The sequence below is a fragment of the Bos indicus x Bos taurus genome, chromosome 3 (genome assembly GCF_003369695.1).
Source record: "Bos indicus x Bos taurus breed Angus x Brahman F1 hybrid chromosome 3, Bos_hybrid_MaternalHap_v2.0, whole genome shotgun sequence".
Taxonomy (NCBI): Eukaryota; Metazoa; Chordata; class Mammalia; order Artiodactyla; family Bovidae; genus Bos; species Bos indicus x Bos taurus.
Window position 1 is genome coordinate 93,401,741 of NC_040078.1, and position 16,124 is coordinate 93,417,864.

General features: G+C 40.0%; 1 protein-coding gene across 7 annotated transcripts in view; it reads right to left on the reverse strand.

The window, feature by feature from the left end:
• SCP2 (sterol carrier protein 2) overlaps positions 1 to 16,124 on the reverse strand; it is a 197,114-nt gene that overhangs the window by 74,588 nt on the left and 106,402 nt on the right. For 4 of the 7 annotated variants that reach the window (XM_027537224.1, XM_027537225.1, XM_027537221.1 and 1 more), the window contains 3 exons: positions 14,163 to 14,292; positions 7,140 to 7,219; positions 3,143 to 4,803 (listed from right to left, as the gene is read on the reverse strand). The exons of the other annotated variants lie outside the window; for them this stretch is intronic. In XM_027537224.1, the coding sequence (XP_027393025.1) occupies positions 4,708 to 4,803; positions 7,140 to 7,219; positions 14,163 to 14,292 (306 nt within the window). In that variant the 3' untranslated portion in view covers positions 3,143 to 4,707. Of the gene's footprint in view, positions 1 to 3,142; positions 4,804 to 7,139; positions 7,220 to 14,162; positions 14,293 to 16,124 lie in introns of those variants that run through there. 7 annotated transcript variants of the gene reach the window in all.

The window sequence follows — 16,124 nt, forward strand, 5'->3', positions numbered from 1 at the left end:
TGGGACTAGCATACATACAGCACCACGTGTAAACAGACAGCCACTGGGAAGATGCACGGGGAGCTCAGCTCAATGTTCAGCGATGACCTAGAGCGGTGGGGGTGCAGTGGGAGGGAGGCTCCCAAGGGAGGGGATACATGTATACTCACAGTTGATTCATGTTGTGGTACAGCAGGAACGAACACAACGTTGTAAGGTAATTATCATCCAACTTTTTAAAAAAAACTCTGGCCAGTGATCTACCTTTAGAAAGCCATCTCACTTTCGTGTATAAGAAAAGATGTGTGTGCTCTGCGTCAATCTCCTCATAGAGCTGCATGAGCAGACGTGAGTTAAAGGCACGTATTTCAATGTAGTTTATAATTTTCATCACATTCTGCAAAATGTTAAGTTCAAGTGACATTTTTCGCCTAGCCAGCATTTCTCTATGGATGACCCAGTGCATGGCCTCACACTCAGAATCAACCTCTTTGACCCGGGTAGTGAAACCAGAAAGCTGTCCAGTCTCGGCAGACACTCCATCCATGCATACACTAACATAAAATGACCAAGTCAGTTTTCCTTATATATAATCCAAGACTTGAGTAGCTCTGCAGCTGCAGTGTTGGTTGGCAACAAGAATACACATATCTTCTGCATATCCTCCTGAAAAAATATAGCACAAAAACAAGAATCGTTGCCTTGTTGTCAGCACTGGTGGACTCGTCAACTGGACTGCATACCATGGTGACTCACTAATCCTAACAATTGAGCCTCAATGTCTTCTGTTATTTCATCAAGTCGTCTAGTTATAGTGCTAGCCCAAAGAGGAACACATGCCACCTTTAGAACTGCAGTCTCTCATAAAAGTTCACGACAAATGCCCATAGCAGCAGGCAGGATCAACTCTTCACCAATAGTAAAGAGCTTCTTAGTTTTACCAATGCAGTTAGCCACTAAAAATGATGCTCTCAGGGCAGACACATTTGATGAAGTGGTGGCCTTCAATAATTGCTTCAGTTCTTCATGTTCACATTTTTTTTCTTTTGAAAAACTCCAAAGTTTTGTGTTTTAATGCAGGGTCCTTGGTCTTTATGTGGTGAAGCAGTTTTAATGTTTCATGGCTTCACTGGATAGCCCACCAACAAAGTGGGCTTGGAGAAAGTGAATCACCTCTGCAATGAACCCATCATTTAAGTAGGACTCTTGATATTTTCTTTTAAATGCAGCTTCCTTTTTGTTAACAATCTTAAGAGTCTTCTGCTGTCTCATCATTGAGTTTTTCCCTGTTTTCAAAGAAGCTCTCCAGCAAGGTTTGTTATTCATTTTGACTAGGGTTAAGCATGTGGACTTAAAACTGTGACTGAGACAAGTAAGCAGTGCAGGAAAGAGCACGGATGGAAGCGGTGAACAAAATAATGGGCAGGGCTACACGTGGACTAAAATAAGCGTTGGATTCTGACTGAAAGCCTGCCACTAGATGCAGCTTGTCACTTGCCACTCACTGATAGGATTTTGATATGAGTCTGCAAGCAATTGATTTTGGTCTCTGTGCAGTCAAACTAACAATAATCTGTATTTGCAGCCACTTACAAGGGCTAACCTCATCAGACCACTTCAGATCATTAGGCATTCAGTTCAGTTCAGTTCAGTCGCTCAGTCGTGTCCAACTCTTTGCGACCCCATGAATCGCAGCATGCCTAAAGAGCTTGCAGTCAAGGTCCCTTGTGTGCACAGTTCACAATAGGGTTTGCGTTCCTATGAGAATCTAATGTTCCTGCTGATTTGACAAGAGGAGCAGCTCAGGCAGTAATGTGAGCGATGCAGAGCAGCTGTAAATAAAGATGATGCTTTGCTCACTGGCTGCTCATCTCCTGTTGTGCGGCTCAGTTCCTAACAGGCCATGGCCTGGGGGGTTGGTGAACCCGACCTTACCGTAATAAACAAATGCCAATATAACTGGCTCCTGTTTATCTATTCAACTTCATCCTGGGCCTTTAGTTCCAGGTCATTGTATTCCGTTCACATTGGCCCTCTTGCAATTTCTAGAACAAGCCAGGCATCTTTCCCTTCCTGAATGATCTTTGCATGGTTCATTCCTCAAACTGTAGATCTCAGCTTAAATATTACCTCCTCAGAGATGTCTCCCTCAACCACTGTATCAAAAGAGGCCCCTTACTATGACCCTCCATCACAGCACCCTGACTATCCCTCATATGGCATATCAGTCTGTAACAATAATTCTTTGACTGACTGTCTCTCCCACTAGGCTGTAAGCACTATTAGGGGAGGAGCTCACTGCTATCTCCAGTGCCTAGCATTACCCTCAATATGGTACCCTACAGACAGTAGGCACTCAAGATATATGTTCAGTGAATCAACAGATGAGAAAAGACTCACATCATATCATACATCACAGAGACAAAAGGCAGGGAGAATAAGGGAACTCACACTTCAGTACAGGAACTAAGAATGACTAGGATGTACACCTAACACTGCTGCTGCTGCTAAGTCGCTTCAGTCGTGTCCGACTCTGTGCGACCCCACAGATGGCAGCCCGCCAGGCTCCCATCCCTGGGATTCCCCAGGCAAGAACACTGGAGTGGGTTGCCATTTCCTTCTCCAATGCATGAAAGTGAAAAGGGGAAAGTGAAGTCGCTCAGTCCTGTTCCAACTCTTCATGACCCCATGGACTGCAGCCTACCAGGCTCTTCCGTCCATGGGATTCTAACACTAATTTAGGTATTTTACATATGTTCTCTTTCTAGAGTCTCAATAATCATAGGAGGTCAATATTAATATCTCCACTTTCTAGATGAGGTAACTGAAGCTCAATCCTCTCAAGTAGCAAAACACATAACAGCATCAGTTTTACCCCAGATTTGTCAACTTCTTTCTTCCAAACCATGATGCTTCCCTAGAAATTAAACTGCTGCTGTATTTTTATCATGAAGTACTTCTCTATTATACATATAAATTGTATTTACACACGAATCTATCCCTACCCCCAAGAACCTGTTGTTGATGTTTTTATTTGTTTGTTTGTTTGTTTTTCCAGGTTTCTCCTAAAGGCTATAACAAATATCTCCTGATACCTGGAATAAGTGAAGGCAGAATGCAGCAGCAAATTCAAACTACAAATAAGTCACACATTTTGTTGGAATGATTTTCTTGAAGTCTTTATTTCTTCAGAGAGTAAAAAGCCACCATGATTAGGAAGTAAGTCTGTGTTCTGAATTCATTTTGGGGGACCTGAGGTCAACTTATACTGACTTAATTTACCACCTTTCCCTAGCCCCAAACACTGTTCTGCTGGTTGTAGAACATGCAAAGTTAAATGGTCTAGGGGGGTCGGATCCACAGTCCTGATTTCATTATTAGAGACTCCCAGCATTTAAACAAACAAATTAAACCACCTGGCTTTTTACCTCCAACCACCTTTGGGTGAAGTAACCATCTTAACAGAAGAAAGGTGGGGTCTGGATGTCTCCCAAAGGTTCTACTAAGAGACTCACAAGATTATCAGAGCAGAAGGAGCCTTAGAGACCCTTGTAACAGGTTAGAATATGGGCTCAGATAGGCAGTTACTTATTTGCCTAAAAAAACAAGACTCCTAATTTCTAGTCAAGTGCTCTTTCCACCACAACACAGCACCTCCCTAATCAAGAACTAGTGACTGATTATGCCAAAGTACCAGTAGATAGCAGTCTAGGTAACACAGATTGTAAATCTCAAATTTTTCTCTTACTCTCTGTCATCTGGAAAACTTTGAACAAAAATAATATACACAATAAAAACAAAGGCAATGAGGAAGAACTATTTTAATTTTGATATTGAATATTCTTCCAAAAACATTATTTTACCCCACATTTTACTGAGTAATTAGAAATAACATTAGCATCAGAAAAACTAGGAAGATAAATGTGGTTAAACTAACATATGGAAAAAGGAAAATTATAATTAAGAATGCTACAAATTTAAATTAATACAAGATTATAATTTGAAAACTGTGCATCTCAAAGCAAACTCCATTCACTGAATTACTTTCAAAACAGCATTTTGTGACTCTTATACACTAATTTTTTTCAAGAACAAATCTCATTTTAAAATATTTTTATTTTAAAAAATAGGCCTGGGTTCAGTGATAGATTTTTACTCCCAAGCTTTGATCACATTTCTTTGATTTGGGAAGAAAATGCCACTTTGATGGCAAGAAATTCAAAATTTTAAAGTTTATTTTTTTAAAAACAAAAATCCCAGTACAGAATTTTAAAAATTATCACTGAGAAATATATTAAGGTCATTAAATGCACAACATTAATTACTGGTCAGCTAATAATGATATTCTGTTTCTTCATTCTCCCAAGGAAAACTTGAAATTTCGGCAGAATAATCTTCAAATATACATTATTAGCAAAATGAGAGCTTCTGTTTACATACTTTTTGTATTTTGCTATTTCTAACTTTATTCTAAAACTCAATTTTACCCCAAACCATGATTACCATATTAACTTTGTAATGCACAGTTGTTTGCAACTCAGCAAAGCAGTAGTAAACCATCAGGTTCTATTCACCCAGCACTTAGAAAAAACAGAATTGATCACACCCATTTAAAAACAAACCTCATGCTATTTCCCAATGTATAGTTTCAATCTAAGTTCTGACAATGAAATATATGGATATATATCTATATATCTCATCTTGATTTTCAAAGGAGGCAAAGGGAGTTCACAGCTTAGCTTTGCCAGGCTGAAGCTGGAGATTTTGTAACTTCATAGCCAGACCCATGTTGCCATTGATTTTCAATTTGCCTTGAAAGAAGGCCTGTGAGGAAAAAAAAAAAGAACATTTATTATTTGCTTTTTTTGTTTTGAGATCGCTGATATTTCTAGATTATCCATAGGGTCACAAAGAATTGGACATGACTGAAACGCCTTAGCACACATGCACTCAACCATCCAGCCCCAAGATGATTTATTTATCCAGGTCTCAAACTTTCTTCAGAATATGAAACTTGGCTTTCTGTAATAGATTTAGCACCTGATTCGTCACAAGGATGAATTTGTAAAAGTCATGCTTTACACAGAGCAGTCAAAAGGGACATTTTTCCAAAGTCTGTTCTCTTAGAAACTGAGTCTGCCATTACCTGTTTTCCTCAAAGAAGGTACATTTTCCACATCTTAGGCAGAGTGGGTTCATACTAGACTGATTTTGTTTAAAAACATTACACATTCAGTGGGTCTGCCAGCAGGGAGGAAAAGCACATGTGTAACACACTCAGAAACTTGGGATTCGATTACAGATGCATCTATGCAATGAAATATCAGCATTTTTCTCCCTTTTTTGTGTTCCCTACAGAAGGAGGCAGAGCAGCTTGCTGAGACTGAGGTGCCTGTGTGAATCTTTGGCTCAATAAGGAGACTCAAAACAGTCCCAAGTGCAGAGACACACTTGTTGCATTTAACAACTGCCTGGGAGGATTTTCCTGGTAGTCCAGTGGTTAAAAACCTGTCTTCCAGTGCAGGGGACATGAGTTTGAACTCTGGTCCAGGTAGATTCCACATGCTGCAGGGCAAATTTAAGTCTGTGCACCACAACTACTAAAGCCTGTGCACTCTAGAGAAGAAATGACCATTAGCACATTAATGCAAAGGTCTCCCACATTTATCTTTAATTCCTCTGGGTGCTAACAGGTGTTCAGGAAAAGCAAGCTGACACTCTCCAAACGGGTGGTAAACAGATAAACTGAGAGAACAAAGGCAGCTGAGTGTGAAGCCTGGCCACGCTACCAAGGAAGTGTATGGAGTGCACAGTGGCTGAGCTGCAGTGGGTGGGAAGGGGGACGTGCCAGCTCTGAAGAATCTCATGGACAGAGGAGCCCAGCAGGCTACAGTCCACAGGGTCACAAAGGCTCAGACACGACTGACGCAACTTAGCACGCGTGCACACCAGGCAGCATGTTAAGTTCTAAAGACACAAGGATGAACAAGATGTGTTTTGTTTCCTTGAGACAAACACAATCTAAATCTAATGGGGAAGAGACAGGCACATTATGACTACCATAATGAAACAAGTGCTAGGCTAGTAGCCCAGCAAGTGGCCCCAAAGAGGGACTGACTATAGCTCCCCAACAATGTGGTAGGAGGTCTTCAAACATATCATCTAAATTCCTTTTGTTTGTTATATTAATATTTATTTATTTGGCTGTGTCGGGTCTCACTTGCAGCATAAGGGACCTTGAGTTGCAGAATGTGAACTCTTAGTTGTAGCAGGTGGCATCTAGCTCCCCATCCAGGGATCGAACACAAGCCCCATGAATTGGGAGTGCAGAGTCTTAACCACTGGACCACCAGGGAAGTCCCTAAATTCATTTTGAAAGACAAGGAGTTTGTCAAGGAAGTCACAGTTCAGACAAAAAAAAAAAAAAAAAGCACCGGCAAAGATACGAAAGTAGAAGGTCTTGCCTCTGTGACCACCGGCCCCTCTTTCTATCTGAATGACTCCTATTCTCCACCTGTACACTGCTGACTCCTGATCACCCCCAGGACAAAGCCAAGTGTTGTTTCCTCTGTGAAGCCTTCTCTGACAGCCCAGGAAGACGTGGCTTCTCTTCTTCCACCCTCCTCAACCACAAGCCAGACAGGGCACCATGGCTATTTGGTGCACTTACTCTTCTACAAACCTGTCTTGTACCAAATTGTGGATGCCCTGAACAAGTGAGCTATTTCTTATTCATCTGAACATTTCTAGCACACAAGGCAGTGGCTGGCACACGGTTATATCCACAACTGTTTGTCATTCATTAAGTGGACATTTGGGGAACACTGAGTTTTGTGGGTTTGACCGCTTTAGATTTTATGGGATGAGGCTGAGACAGGTGATGAAATCAAATGGGCTAAAACCCACCTATGTGTGTGTTTGTGCTTAGTCGCTCAGTCATGTCCAACTCTTTGCAACCCCATGAACTGTAGCCGGCCAGGCTCCTTTGTCCATGGGGATTCTCTAGGCAAGAATATTGGAGTGCCCTCCCCCAGGGCATCTTCCCAGCCCAGGGATCAAACCCAGGTCTCCTGTATTGCAGGCAGATTCTTTACTAACTGAGCCATCAGGAAAAAACCAAAACACACCTAATACAAGAATATAAGCACCATTATACGTACCGTCTGAGGATTCATTTTACCAGTCATCAAAGCCAATAAGTCCGAGTCGGCCATTGTAATTGTGCAGTCGGCCTTCTTATCTAAAACAGACATGCAGAAAGAAGGAGAAAAGGGGAGTGTTCAGTTTCATGTGTACATTTTAGTCAAAAGTCATTGACTGCAACAGAATCATACTCAGTGTTAGTGTGGACACATGGGCACTCCCATACACTCTACAGCAGCCTGGTAAAATGTGGCATAAATCACAAGCAATCTTGATATTCGACAAGAGAGAATACATTAAATAATCATGGTATATTCATACAGTGGGGTACAATGCAGCCATTAGATGATGAGGATCTACATTTCACTGACCTGAAAAGATATTCATATTATACTGTTCATGATACTGTTACACAAGCCAGTTACAAAACGAACTGTAAGCATGAACCCATGTTTTGCTTAAAAACAGATATTCAATTATATATGTATAGGAAAAACATCTGTAAACTTGAAGACCAATATAATAATAATAGCTACTGGGGCACACAGACTCTAAGGTGACCCCTGCAATCATTGCCTTCTGGTTTTCATTCATGCCTTCGTATAATCCCCTACCCTCGAGTACGGTCAGGACCTGTGACTTGCTTCTAGCCTGCAGAAAGTGAGAAAGGTGACGGTCTGTCATTCTTGTGTTGTATTACATTATATAAGACTCTCTCTTGCTGGCCAAGTTTGCCTCACTCTCCTGCTGGCCTTGAATAAGCTAGCTCCTATACTGTGAACTACATACCGCACAGGCAAAGAGCTACATGGCAGGGTACTGGCCTTTAGAAGCTGCGGGTAGACTCTGGACTATAACCAGTAAAAAAAAAAAAAAAAAAAAAAACCCTAAAGCTATCATTCTTACAGTTGCAAGGAAGTAACTTCTGCAGCAACATGATTGAGCTTGGATATAAACCCCTTCTCCAGCCAAGTCTCCAGATGACAACCCAGCCCTGGACAACACCCTGACTGCAGCCTGTAAGACCTTATGCAGAAGACTCAGCTAAGCTGTCCTCAGCCAACATACCCATGGACGCTGTGAGGTAATAAATGAGTGTTTTGTTTTAAACCACTAAGTTTGTGGTCATTTGTCGTGCGGTAACAGAAGATGCATACCTAGCGCTATCCGAACTTAACAAAATTTTTCTGCAAAGGATCAGACATTACATACTCTAGGCTTTGTGAGCCATTAGCTCTCTACTGCAGTGACTCAACCCTGCACCTACAGCACAAGAGCAGCCACAGATAATACACAAACAAATGCAGGCAGCTGTATTCCAACAAAACTGTTTTCAAAACAGTAGCAGACCAAGAGGGAGAAGATATTTGTAACTCATATATCGAACAAAGAACTTGTAGCCAGAAAATATAAAAAAACTCCTATCACTCAATTAGAAAAGGGTGGATAGACCAATACAAAAATGGGCAAACAGGCACATACAAAAGATCTCCCAATGGCCAGAGACGCATATGAAACACTGCTCGGTTCCACTGGTCATCAGGAAAATGCAAACTGAAAGTATAGATGAGACACTGCAACATACCTACTACAATGAAGAGCTTCAAAAACACCCAGTGCTGGTACGGATGAACAGCTAAAGGTCAATATAATGCTAGAGGGACTGTAAGATGTTACAGTCACTTTAGAAAACAGCCTGGAAGTTTCTTAGAAAGCTACAAACACATATGCCATATGACCTAGTAATCCCACTCTTAAGTGTTCAGTGTTTACTCAAGAGAAATGAAAACATAAATCCACACAAAGACCTGTATGTGGATGTTCACAGAGGCTTTATTCAAACTGCCAAAATCTGGAAAAAAGACAAATATACATCAGCCAGTGAGTGGATAAACTACTCAGCAACAAACAGGAACACACTACGGACAGTCCGTGAAAGATGTGGGCTCAAAGGCTGCAGGCTATTATGATTCCATGTGCAGTTTATGACATGCTGGAAAAAGAGAAACCACAGGGACAGAAATCAGATCAGTGGTTTCCAGGACCCGAGCATGAGAGAAGGGGATTGACTACCAAAGGAGACGAGGACATTTTTTGGAAATATTCTGTATCTTGATTTTTGGTAGTGGCTACACAACTGTAGGCATTTGTCTAAATTCATAGAATTGTAATCTAAAAATGGTAGATTTTATTGTACATAAATTATACCTTAAAGAATTTGACTTAAAAAAAAAAAAGACTAAACTAAATTACCAAAGTACTGTCAAAAATGTGGAACAAATAAAACTCTCATATAATATTGAAGAGTAATACAGAAGAGAATTAAAACAGTATGTCCACAAGGAAACTTGGCTATATCGTAGCTCATGAGTTAATATTTCTATTCCTGGTTATATGCCAAATGGAGATAAGTACATATGTCCACTAAAAGACACACATGAGAATGTCTGTAATGGCTGTATTCATTAACACCCCAAAATGGAAACATGTAAAGATATATCAACCATGAACTGAATAAATAAATTCTGATGGAGTCACACAGTAAAAATGAACTGACGCTACATGCAATAATATAATGGATCTTACAATGATGAAAGAAGCCACACCTCAAACAGTAAATATTGTATGGCTCCATCTGTATGAATTTCCAAAATAAATAAAATTCAACTTATGGTGATAGAACTTGGAATAGTGGTTCCTTTGGGGAATGATTAGAGATGGGAGGTGATATGTGGGAGGTTTCTAGAGTGCTGGCAACTTTCTACCTCTTGAGCTGGGAGATGTATTCATTTGTTAACATTTATTTGCCTATACACTCAGATTTATGCCTTTCTTTATGGGCTAGACCTCAAAAAAATTTTACACAAAACAAAAAATGAGGTGGCAGGATGAATTTTCCCCACAGGCCATCATTTTTCAACTCTTGATATAGATGGTAAGATTATAGGAAAGTAATTTTTTCATTTTATTTCTCTATCTTTTCCAAATTTTTTACACTTGATTATGTATTACTTATATAAAAACAAAGTTTTTAAAATAATAATTTTAATACTATAATCAAAATATAATGGCAAAAATGCCATATCACAAAGACTCTAAATTCTTCTTGCAAAAGCAGCCATGTCTACTCTGGACAAATGAGAAGTTTCAAGTGTAAAAGGAAAAATTCACCAAGAAATTAAAATTTTCAGCAGTCAGTGTTTTAGGTAATCAGTATAATAACAGTACTCTAATAGCACTACAACTGGTAACAGTAATAATATCAAATTATGGCCCAACAGTTAGCTAATCTTTGCCTTAATTAAAAAAAAAAAAAACAAAACAAAACATAGCAGTTGCTATGGTCTGAATGTCTGTATCCTCCCAAAACTCGTATGTTGAAATCCTAATGCTTGATGCTATAGTATTAATATGGAGGGCCTCCAAGGGTCATGATGGTAGAGCCCTTATGAATGGATTTATGCCTTATCAAGAGGCTTCAGAGAGACCCTGAGCCCTTCCATGATGTGAGCCCACAGTAAGAAAGCACTGGCTATGAACCAGGAAGAAGGGCCTCACTAAATGTGACCATAGCAATGTCCTGATCTTGGACTTCCAGTCACCAGAACTATGACAGAAATTCCTGTTGTTTATGAGCCGCCCAGGCTGTGGTATGTTCAATACAGCAACTCAAACGGACTAGGATGGGAATAAACTATTAAAGCATATGATGCCCATATTATTAACTAAAACAATGTTGGAAATTAAAATTTTTTGTATGTCTTAGAATGCAGGGGTAACACTTAAAAGGAATGTGATTTAACAGCCATTTCATCTTTGGCTGTAACAAAATTTTCTCATTACATGAGAAAAAGTCTAAAGTCTTAAAAATTAAGGTATTTATGGGGGAGAGGGGTGGGATGGATTGAGAGATTGGGATTAACATATACACATTACTATGTATAAAATAGATAACTAATGAGAATCTACTATAGCACAGAGACCTCTACTCTGTGCCCTGTGGTGACCTAAATGTCTGGAAATTCAAAAAAGAAGGGATGTATGTATACATTATAGGGCTTCCCTGGTGGCTCAGATGGTAAAGAATCTGCCTGCAATGTGGGACACCCAAGTTCAATTCCTGGGTTGGGAAGATCCCCTGGAGAAGGGAATGGCAATCCACTCCAGTATTCCTGCCTGAAGAATTCCATGGACAGAAGAGTCTGATAGACTATATAGTCCATGGGGTCACAGAGTCAGATACAACTGAGCAACTAACACTAACATGTTTACATAAGGCTGATTCACTTTGCTACATAGCAGCAACTGATATGGTAGTATAAAATGAGCACAGTCCAATAATAAAAAATAACAATAGCCTTAATATCAGGTAGAGTAATTCTCCCCACTTTATTTTTTGTAATGATTTTTAAGCTAATGGCACCCCACTCCAGTACTCTTGTCTGGAAAATCCCATGGACGGAGGAGCCTGGTAGGCTGCAGTCCATGGGGTTGCTAAGAGTCAGACACGACTGAGCAACTTCACTTTCACTTTTCACTTTCATGCACTGGAGAAGGAAATGGCAACCCACTCCAGTGTTCTTGCCTGGAGAATCCCAGGGACGGTGGAGCCTGGTGGGCTGCCGTCTATGGAGTCGAACAGAGTCGGACACGACTGAAGCGACTTAGCAGCAGCAGCATGACTAAGAAAAGTCTTGCTGGAATTTTGGTAGAAATTGTATTTAGTACATAGATGAATTTGAGAAGTGACACCTTTATTCAACTGAGTCTTCCAATCTAAGAATATGCTATTTCCCTCCATTCAGTTAGGTTTTCTTTGATTTCCTTTGTTAATGTTTTATAATTATCAGCATATAGATTCTGTACATGTTTTTTAAGTGTAAATCTAAGTATTTAATTTTTTGTAGAAAACTAATAATATTAATACTATTGTGTTTTAAAAAACATTAAGGTATTTACAATTTAGAAAATCCAATTCTCTTGTAGATAGATAACATCAAAGAGCAGGGAGAAAAAAAAGTTAGCAAACTGAGATAGCTGGACTTGATTTATAGCTGGATTAGATCCTAATATTCCAAGAAAGGACTCCTAGTGACTTTAGGAAATAAAGTGCTGCTGCTGCTGCTGTTACTATACCAGCACTTACTGAGCTCTCTCTATGCTGAGAGCTTCACATACCTGGACTTTATTTGATCTTAATAACCCTATGAGTATTGACAGAACTCTTCCTCCTTCACAGTCCAGGTACCATCAATTGCACCCCAAACACTCCTGGTGACCTGGTGACTCCACCTAACACTTTTCTCACTGCCAACACTCAAGCTATCCTTTTTGCTTACTTAGATGGTGGTATCATCCATTCTCCTAATTGCGCTCTCTGCCTCTGATTTCTTCCTTTCTAATTCATCAGGTCTAATACAGCAGCTTCATCCTCTAAAACACAGCTCTGACTTTCATTTTTTTCAAAAAAGCTAGTGTCCCTAGATCACCTCTCTCAATTGCACCAGGTTCTCTCCAAAGAGAGAAACATAACATACAATATAGCTACCATTTACTGAATGCTTACTAAGCATCACTCATTCATTCTGTTCATTTTTATTATCTATTTTATTGAAGGCCTACCAGGTATCAGATATTGTTCTAGGCACTGTGAATGCAGCAGTGAACCTAAGAGGCAAAAGCTCTGCCTTCACGTAGCTTACAACTCAAGGGGGGGATGGACAATAAGCAAATAAATAAGATACAGTATATCAGATGGAGGAAAGTGCTATAAATAAAAGTAAGGCAGAAAAGGACAATAGGGAATGATAATGAGGTATGATTTAGAAGTGTGGCTGGGGAAACGCTCACTGAGAAGGTGACATTTGGGCAAAAATCCAAAGCAAATGCAAGGACCAGTCATGAGGATATCTGAAGGATGATGATCCCAGGCAGTAGAAAGTTCCTGAACTGGGAATACCTTACACTCAAGCCACAGCAAGGAAGCCACTGTGACTGGAGCAAAGTGAGGAAGATGTAGTAAGAAAGAGACTAGGGCCAATTACATGGTATGTACAGCATAGACTGGAACAACACTGTAAGTCAATGATACTTCAATTAAAAAAAGAAGGGCCAAGCATGACTTCAAGGATTTTAGACAGAGGAACTGGTTAAACAAAGGGGAAATTTATCAAAATGGAATATCAGTGGATACTTAGTAAGTATCCAAGTAAATCTGTTAGTTAAGCAGCTGGATATACACCTTGGAGTTCAATGCCTGAGTTCACACCAAGAGATCTGGGAGTCATCAGTGTAGAGACGGTTTGAAAAGCATGAGATTAGATGAGAGCCCCAGGCAGTGAATGTAGATAGAACTGAGCCTTAGAGCACACCAACATTTATACACTGAGAGATAAGGAAAAAACAGGGAGAGGCCAAGAGGGAACACCCAGTAGGTAGGAAGAAAGCCTAGAAGAGTAATATTATAAAAACTGGGAACTAACCACTGAAGTTAGCAATACGGTGGTTACTTGTGACCTTGACAAGAACAGTTTTGGAATAATGATGAGCTGACAAAGACTGACTGAAGTAGGTTCAAGAAACACCGAGATGACAGGAAGTGGAGATAGTGAGTATAGACAGGTCTTTTGAGGACATGTAGCCATACACTGACCCATGTGCTTCACAGGTTAATTAGCAGACAATTCTCTTAATCCCCACACAAATCCTATGAAATAGGAACCATTTATTATTTCCATTTACAAATTAAAAAAAAAAAAAAAGCTCTGAGTGAAATAATTTAAGGCCAGAATCTGTGAGTGGCAGGACCAGGACTCTAAACCCAAGCTTGTCTAATGCCAAAGCCTAATGCTAGCAACAGTGATGGAGCCTCTCAATCTTTGGGAGAAAACCTAGGACCTATTCCTAGTCCCAAAGATTCCCCAGTCCTTGACAAGGTTCTCTAACTCTAAAGCCAGCCCTTTGGGGGACACCAAAGCAGGCCCCCATTTTCCTTTGTGAACTTGTCAGTGCTTAATCAATGAAGTCATCACTGCACTGACCTGAGTTAGGGAGCACTGATCCTTTGCCATTCTTCACGTCCACCACCCAGGTGGCTTCTTTACCCCCAGGGCCATCCTTCACCTTAAAGGCAAAAATACCACCGATTTTCTTCACAAACTGCTCTCCTTCCTGGAAAGAAAAATAACACAGAGTTATATTAAGTTCATTCCTCTGGTTTTGCCCCCAAATTAAATGTTTAAGCAGATATATGACATGAGCTGCTGGGCAGCAGGCAGTCCCCAGGCTCCCTTAGGATCTTTTACCCAGAAAATCCAAAAGGTAACCTGGCAGCAACTCCCTCATCTGCCAGATCTTCTGATGAAAATGTCTTTCTGGGATACAACTGGTAGAAGGGTGGGGGAATTGGGGAGTGAGTGGCACAGCAGCACTTTCTATTGAAATAGGCTTCATTTGTCTCAATAATTTCTGGAAGATTCACTCTGGCCTCTCAAAACATAGGAACCCTATCCCCTCTTTTTTTCTAGCAGGTAAATTCCTTCACATATATGTTTGGTGTTCCACAATCAGAATTTAAAGATAAGTGGTTCAACTCATTTTCTGGATTACTATAAAGAATTATATAATATCCCATCCACCACCTACTTTTGGATCTTGGGGAATGAGGCTGAAAAAATAACCTCAGATCCATATCTCTGTAGGGTGGTTTCCTTTCTCCTCCCCTCTTCCCTTCATTCCCACTCTGTTTCCCCTTTTCTTACTGAAATACTGACTGACTGAAACCGTGACTGTCCCCAAACTTTGTTTCAGGCTTTACAGAGTTAGAAGGGTAAATGATAACACACTATGATCTCTATGATGAAGCAGAGCACAGAGGACGCCCTAAGCTGGCTGTCAGGGTGAATAACTCACACACCTCCCCCTGAAAAAGCACATAGACACAATAACTTCATTGCAATTAAATATATCATACTGCAGAAAAATAGAAAATACTGATAAAGAAAAAGAAAATAGAAATCATTCACAATTTCATCACCACTCAAGAAAATAACATGTTGATATAAATCCCCTCTATCTTTTTTTCTCTGCATATATACTTTTTAAATGGGATCACAGTGTATACTATAGTGTTTTGTAATCCACCTTTCAGTTTAATATATCTATCCTTACTACTGTGTCATTAAGAATTCTTCTACATAATTTTAAATGACTATACATAGTCTTTAATTGTAGAAATTCACTATACTTTATTCTCTGTTGCTTGATGGGCTTCCCTGGTGGCTAGCTGGTTAAGAATCTACCTGCAATGCAGGAGACCCTGGTTCGATTCCTGGGTTGGGAAGATCCCTTGGAGAACGGATAGGCTACACTCCAGTACTCATGGGCTTCCCTGGTGGCTCAGCTGGTAAAGAAACCACCTGCAATGTGGGAGACCTGGGTTTGATCCAGGACATGGCAACCCACTCTAGTGTTCTTGCCTGGAGAATACCCATGGGAGAGGAGCCTGGCGGGCTACAGTCCATGGGGTCGCAGAGAAACGGGCATGACTGAGCGACTCAGCACAGCACAGCTGTTGCTTGATATTTAGGTTAGTCCTAAGTTCTGGCTATTAAAACAACGCTGTAAATAACATTCTTGTATCTAAGTACTTTTATATAAACTCATTTATATAAAGTTAAACTCCAAGAATTCAACTTTGCTAATTAATAACAATAAATTTGAAACAGCATAAGTTTGAATTCTTGCTCTGTCATGTACTTATGTAACCCTGAGCGAGTTAATAAACCTCTCTCATTCTGTCTTCTTTTCTGTGAAACAGAGTTAATAATAGCAGCTATCCTCATAAAGTTGTACAATACTTAAATACCCACAAAACACAGAGTAACTGCTTAATAAAATGTTAGTATTTTTTCCCATTATTTCACTCTATGATCTGTCTGCTATTTCTGTGCCAGTATTATAGCTTTATAAATCTACTTTACTCTTTAATATAGTAAATTTCC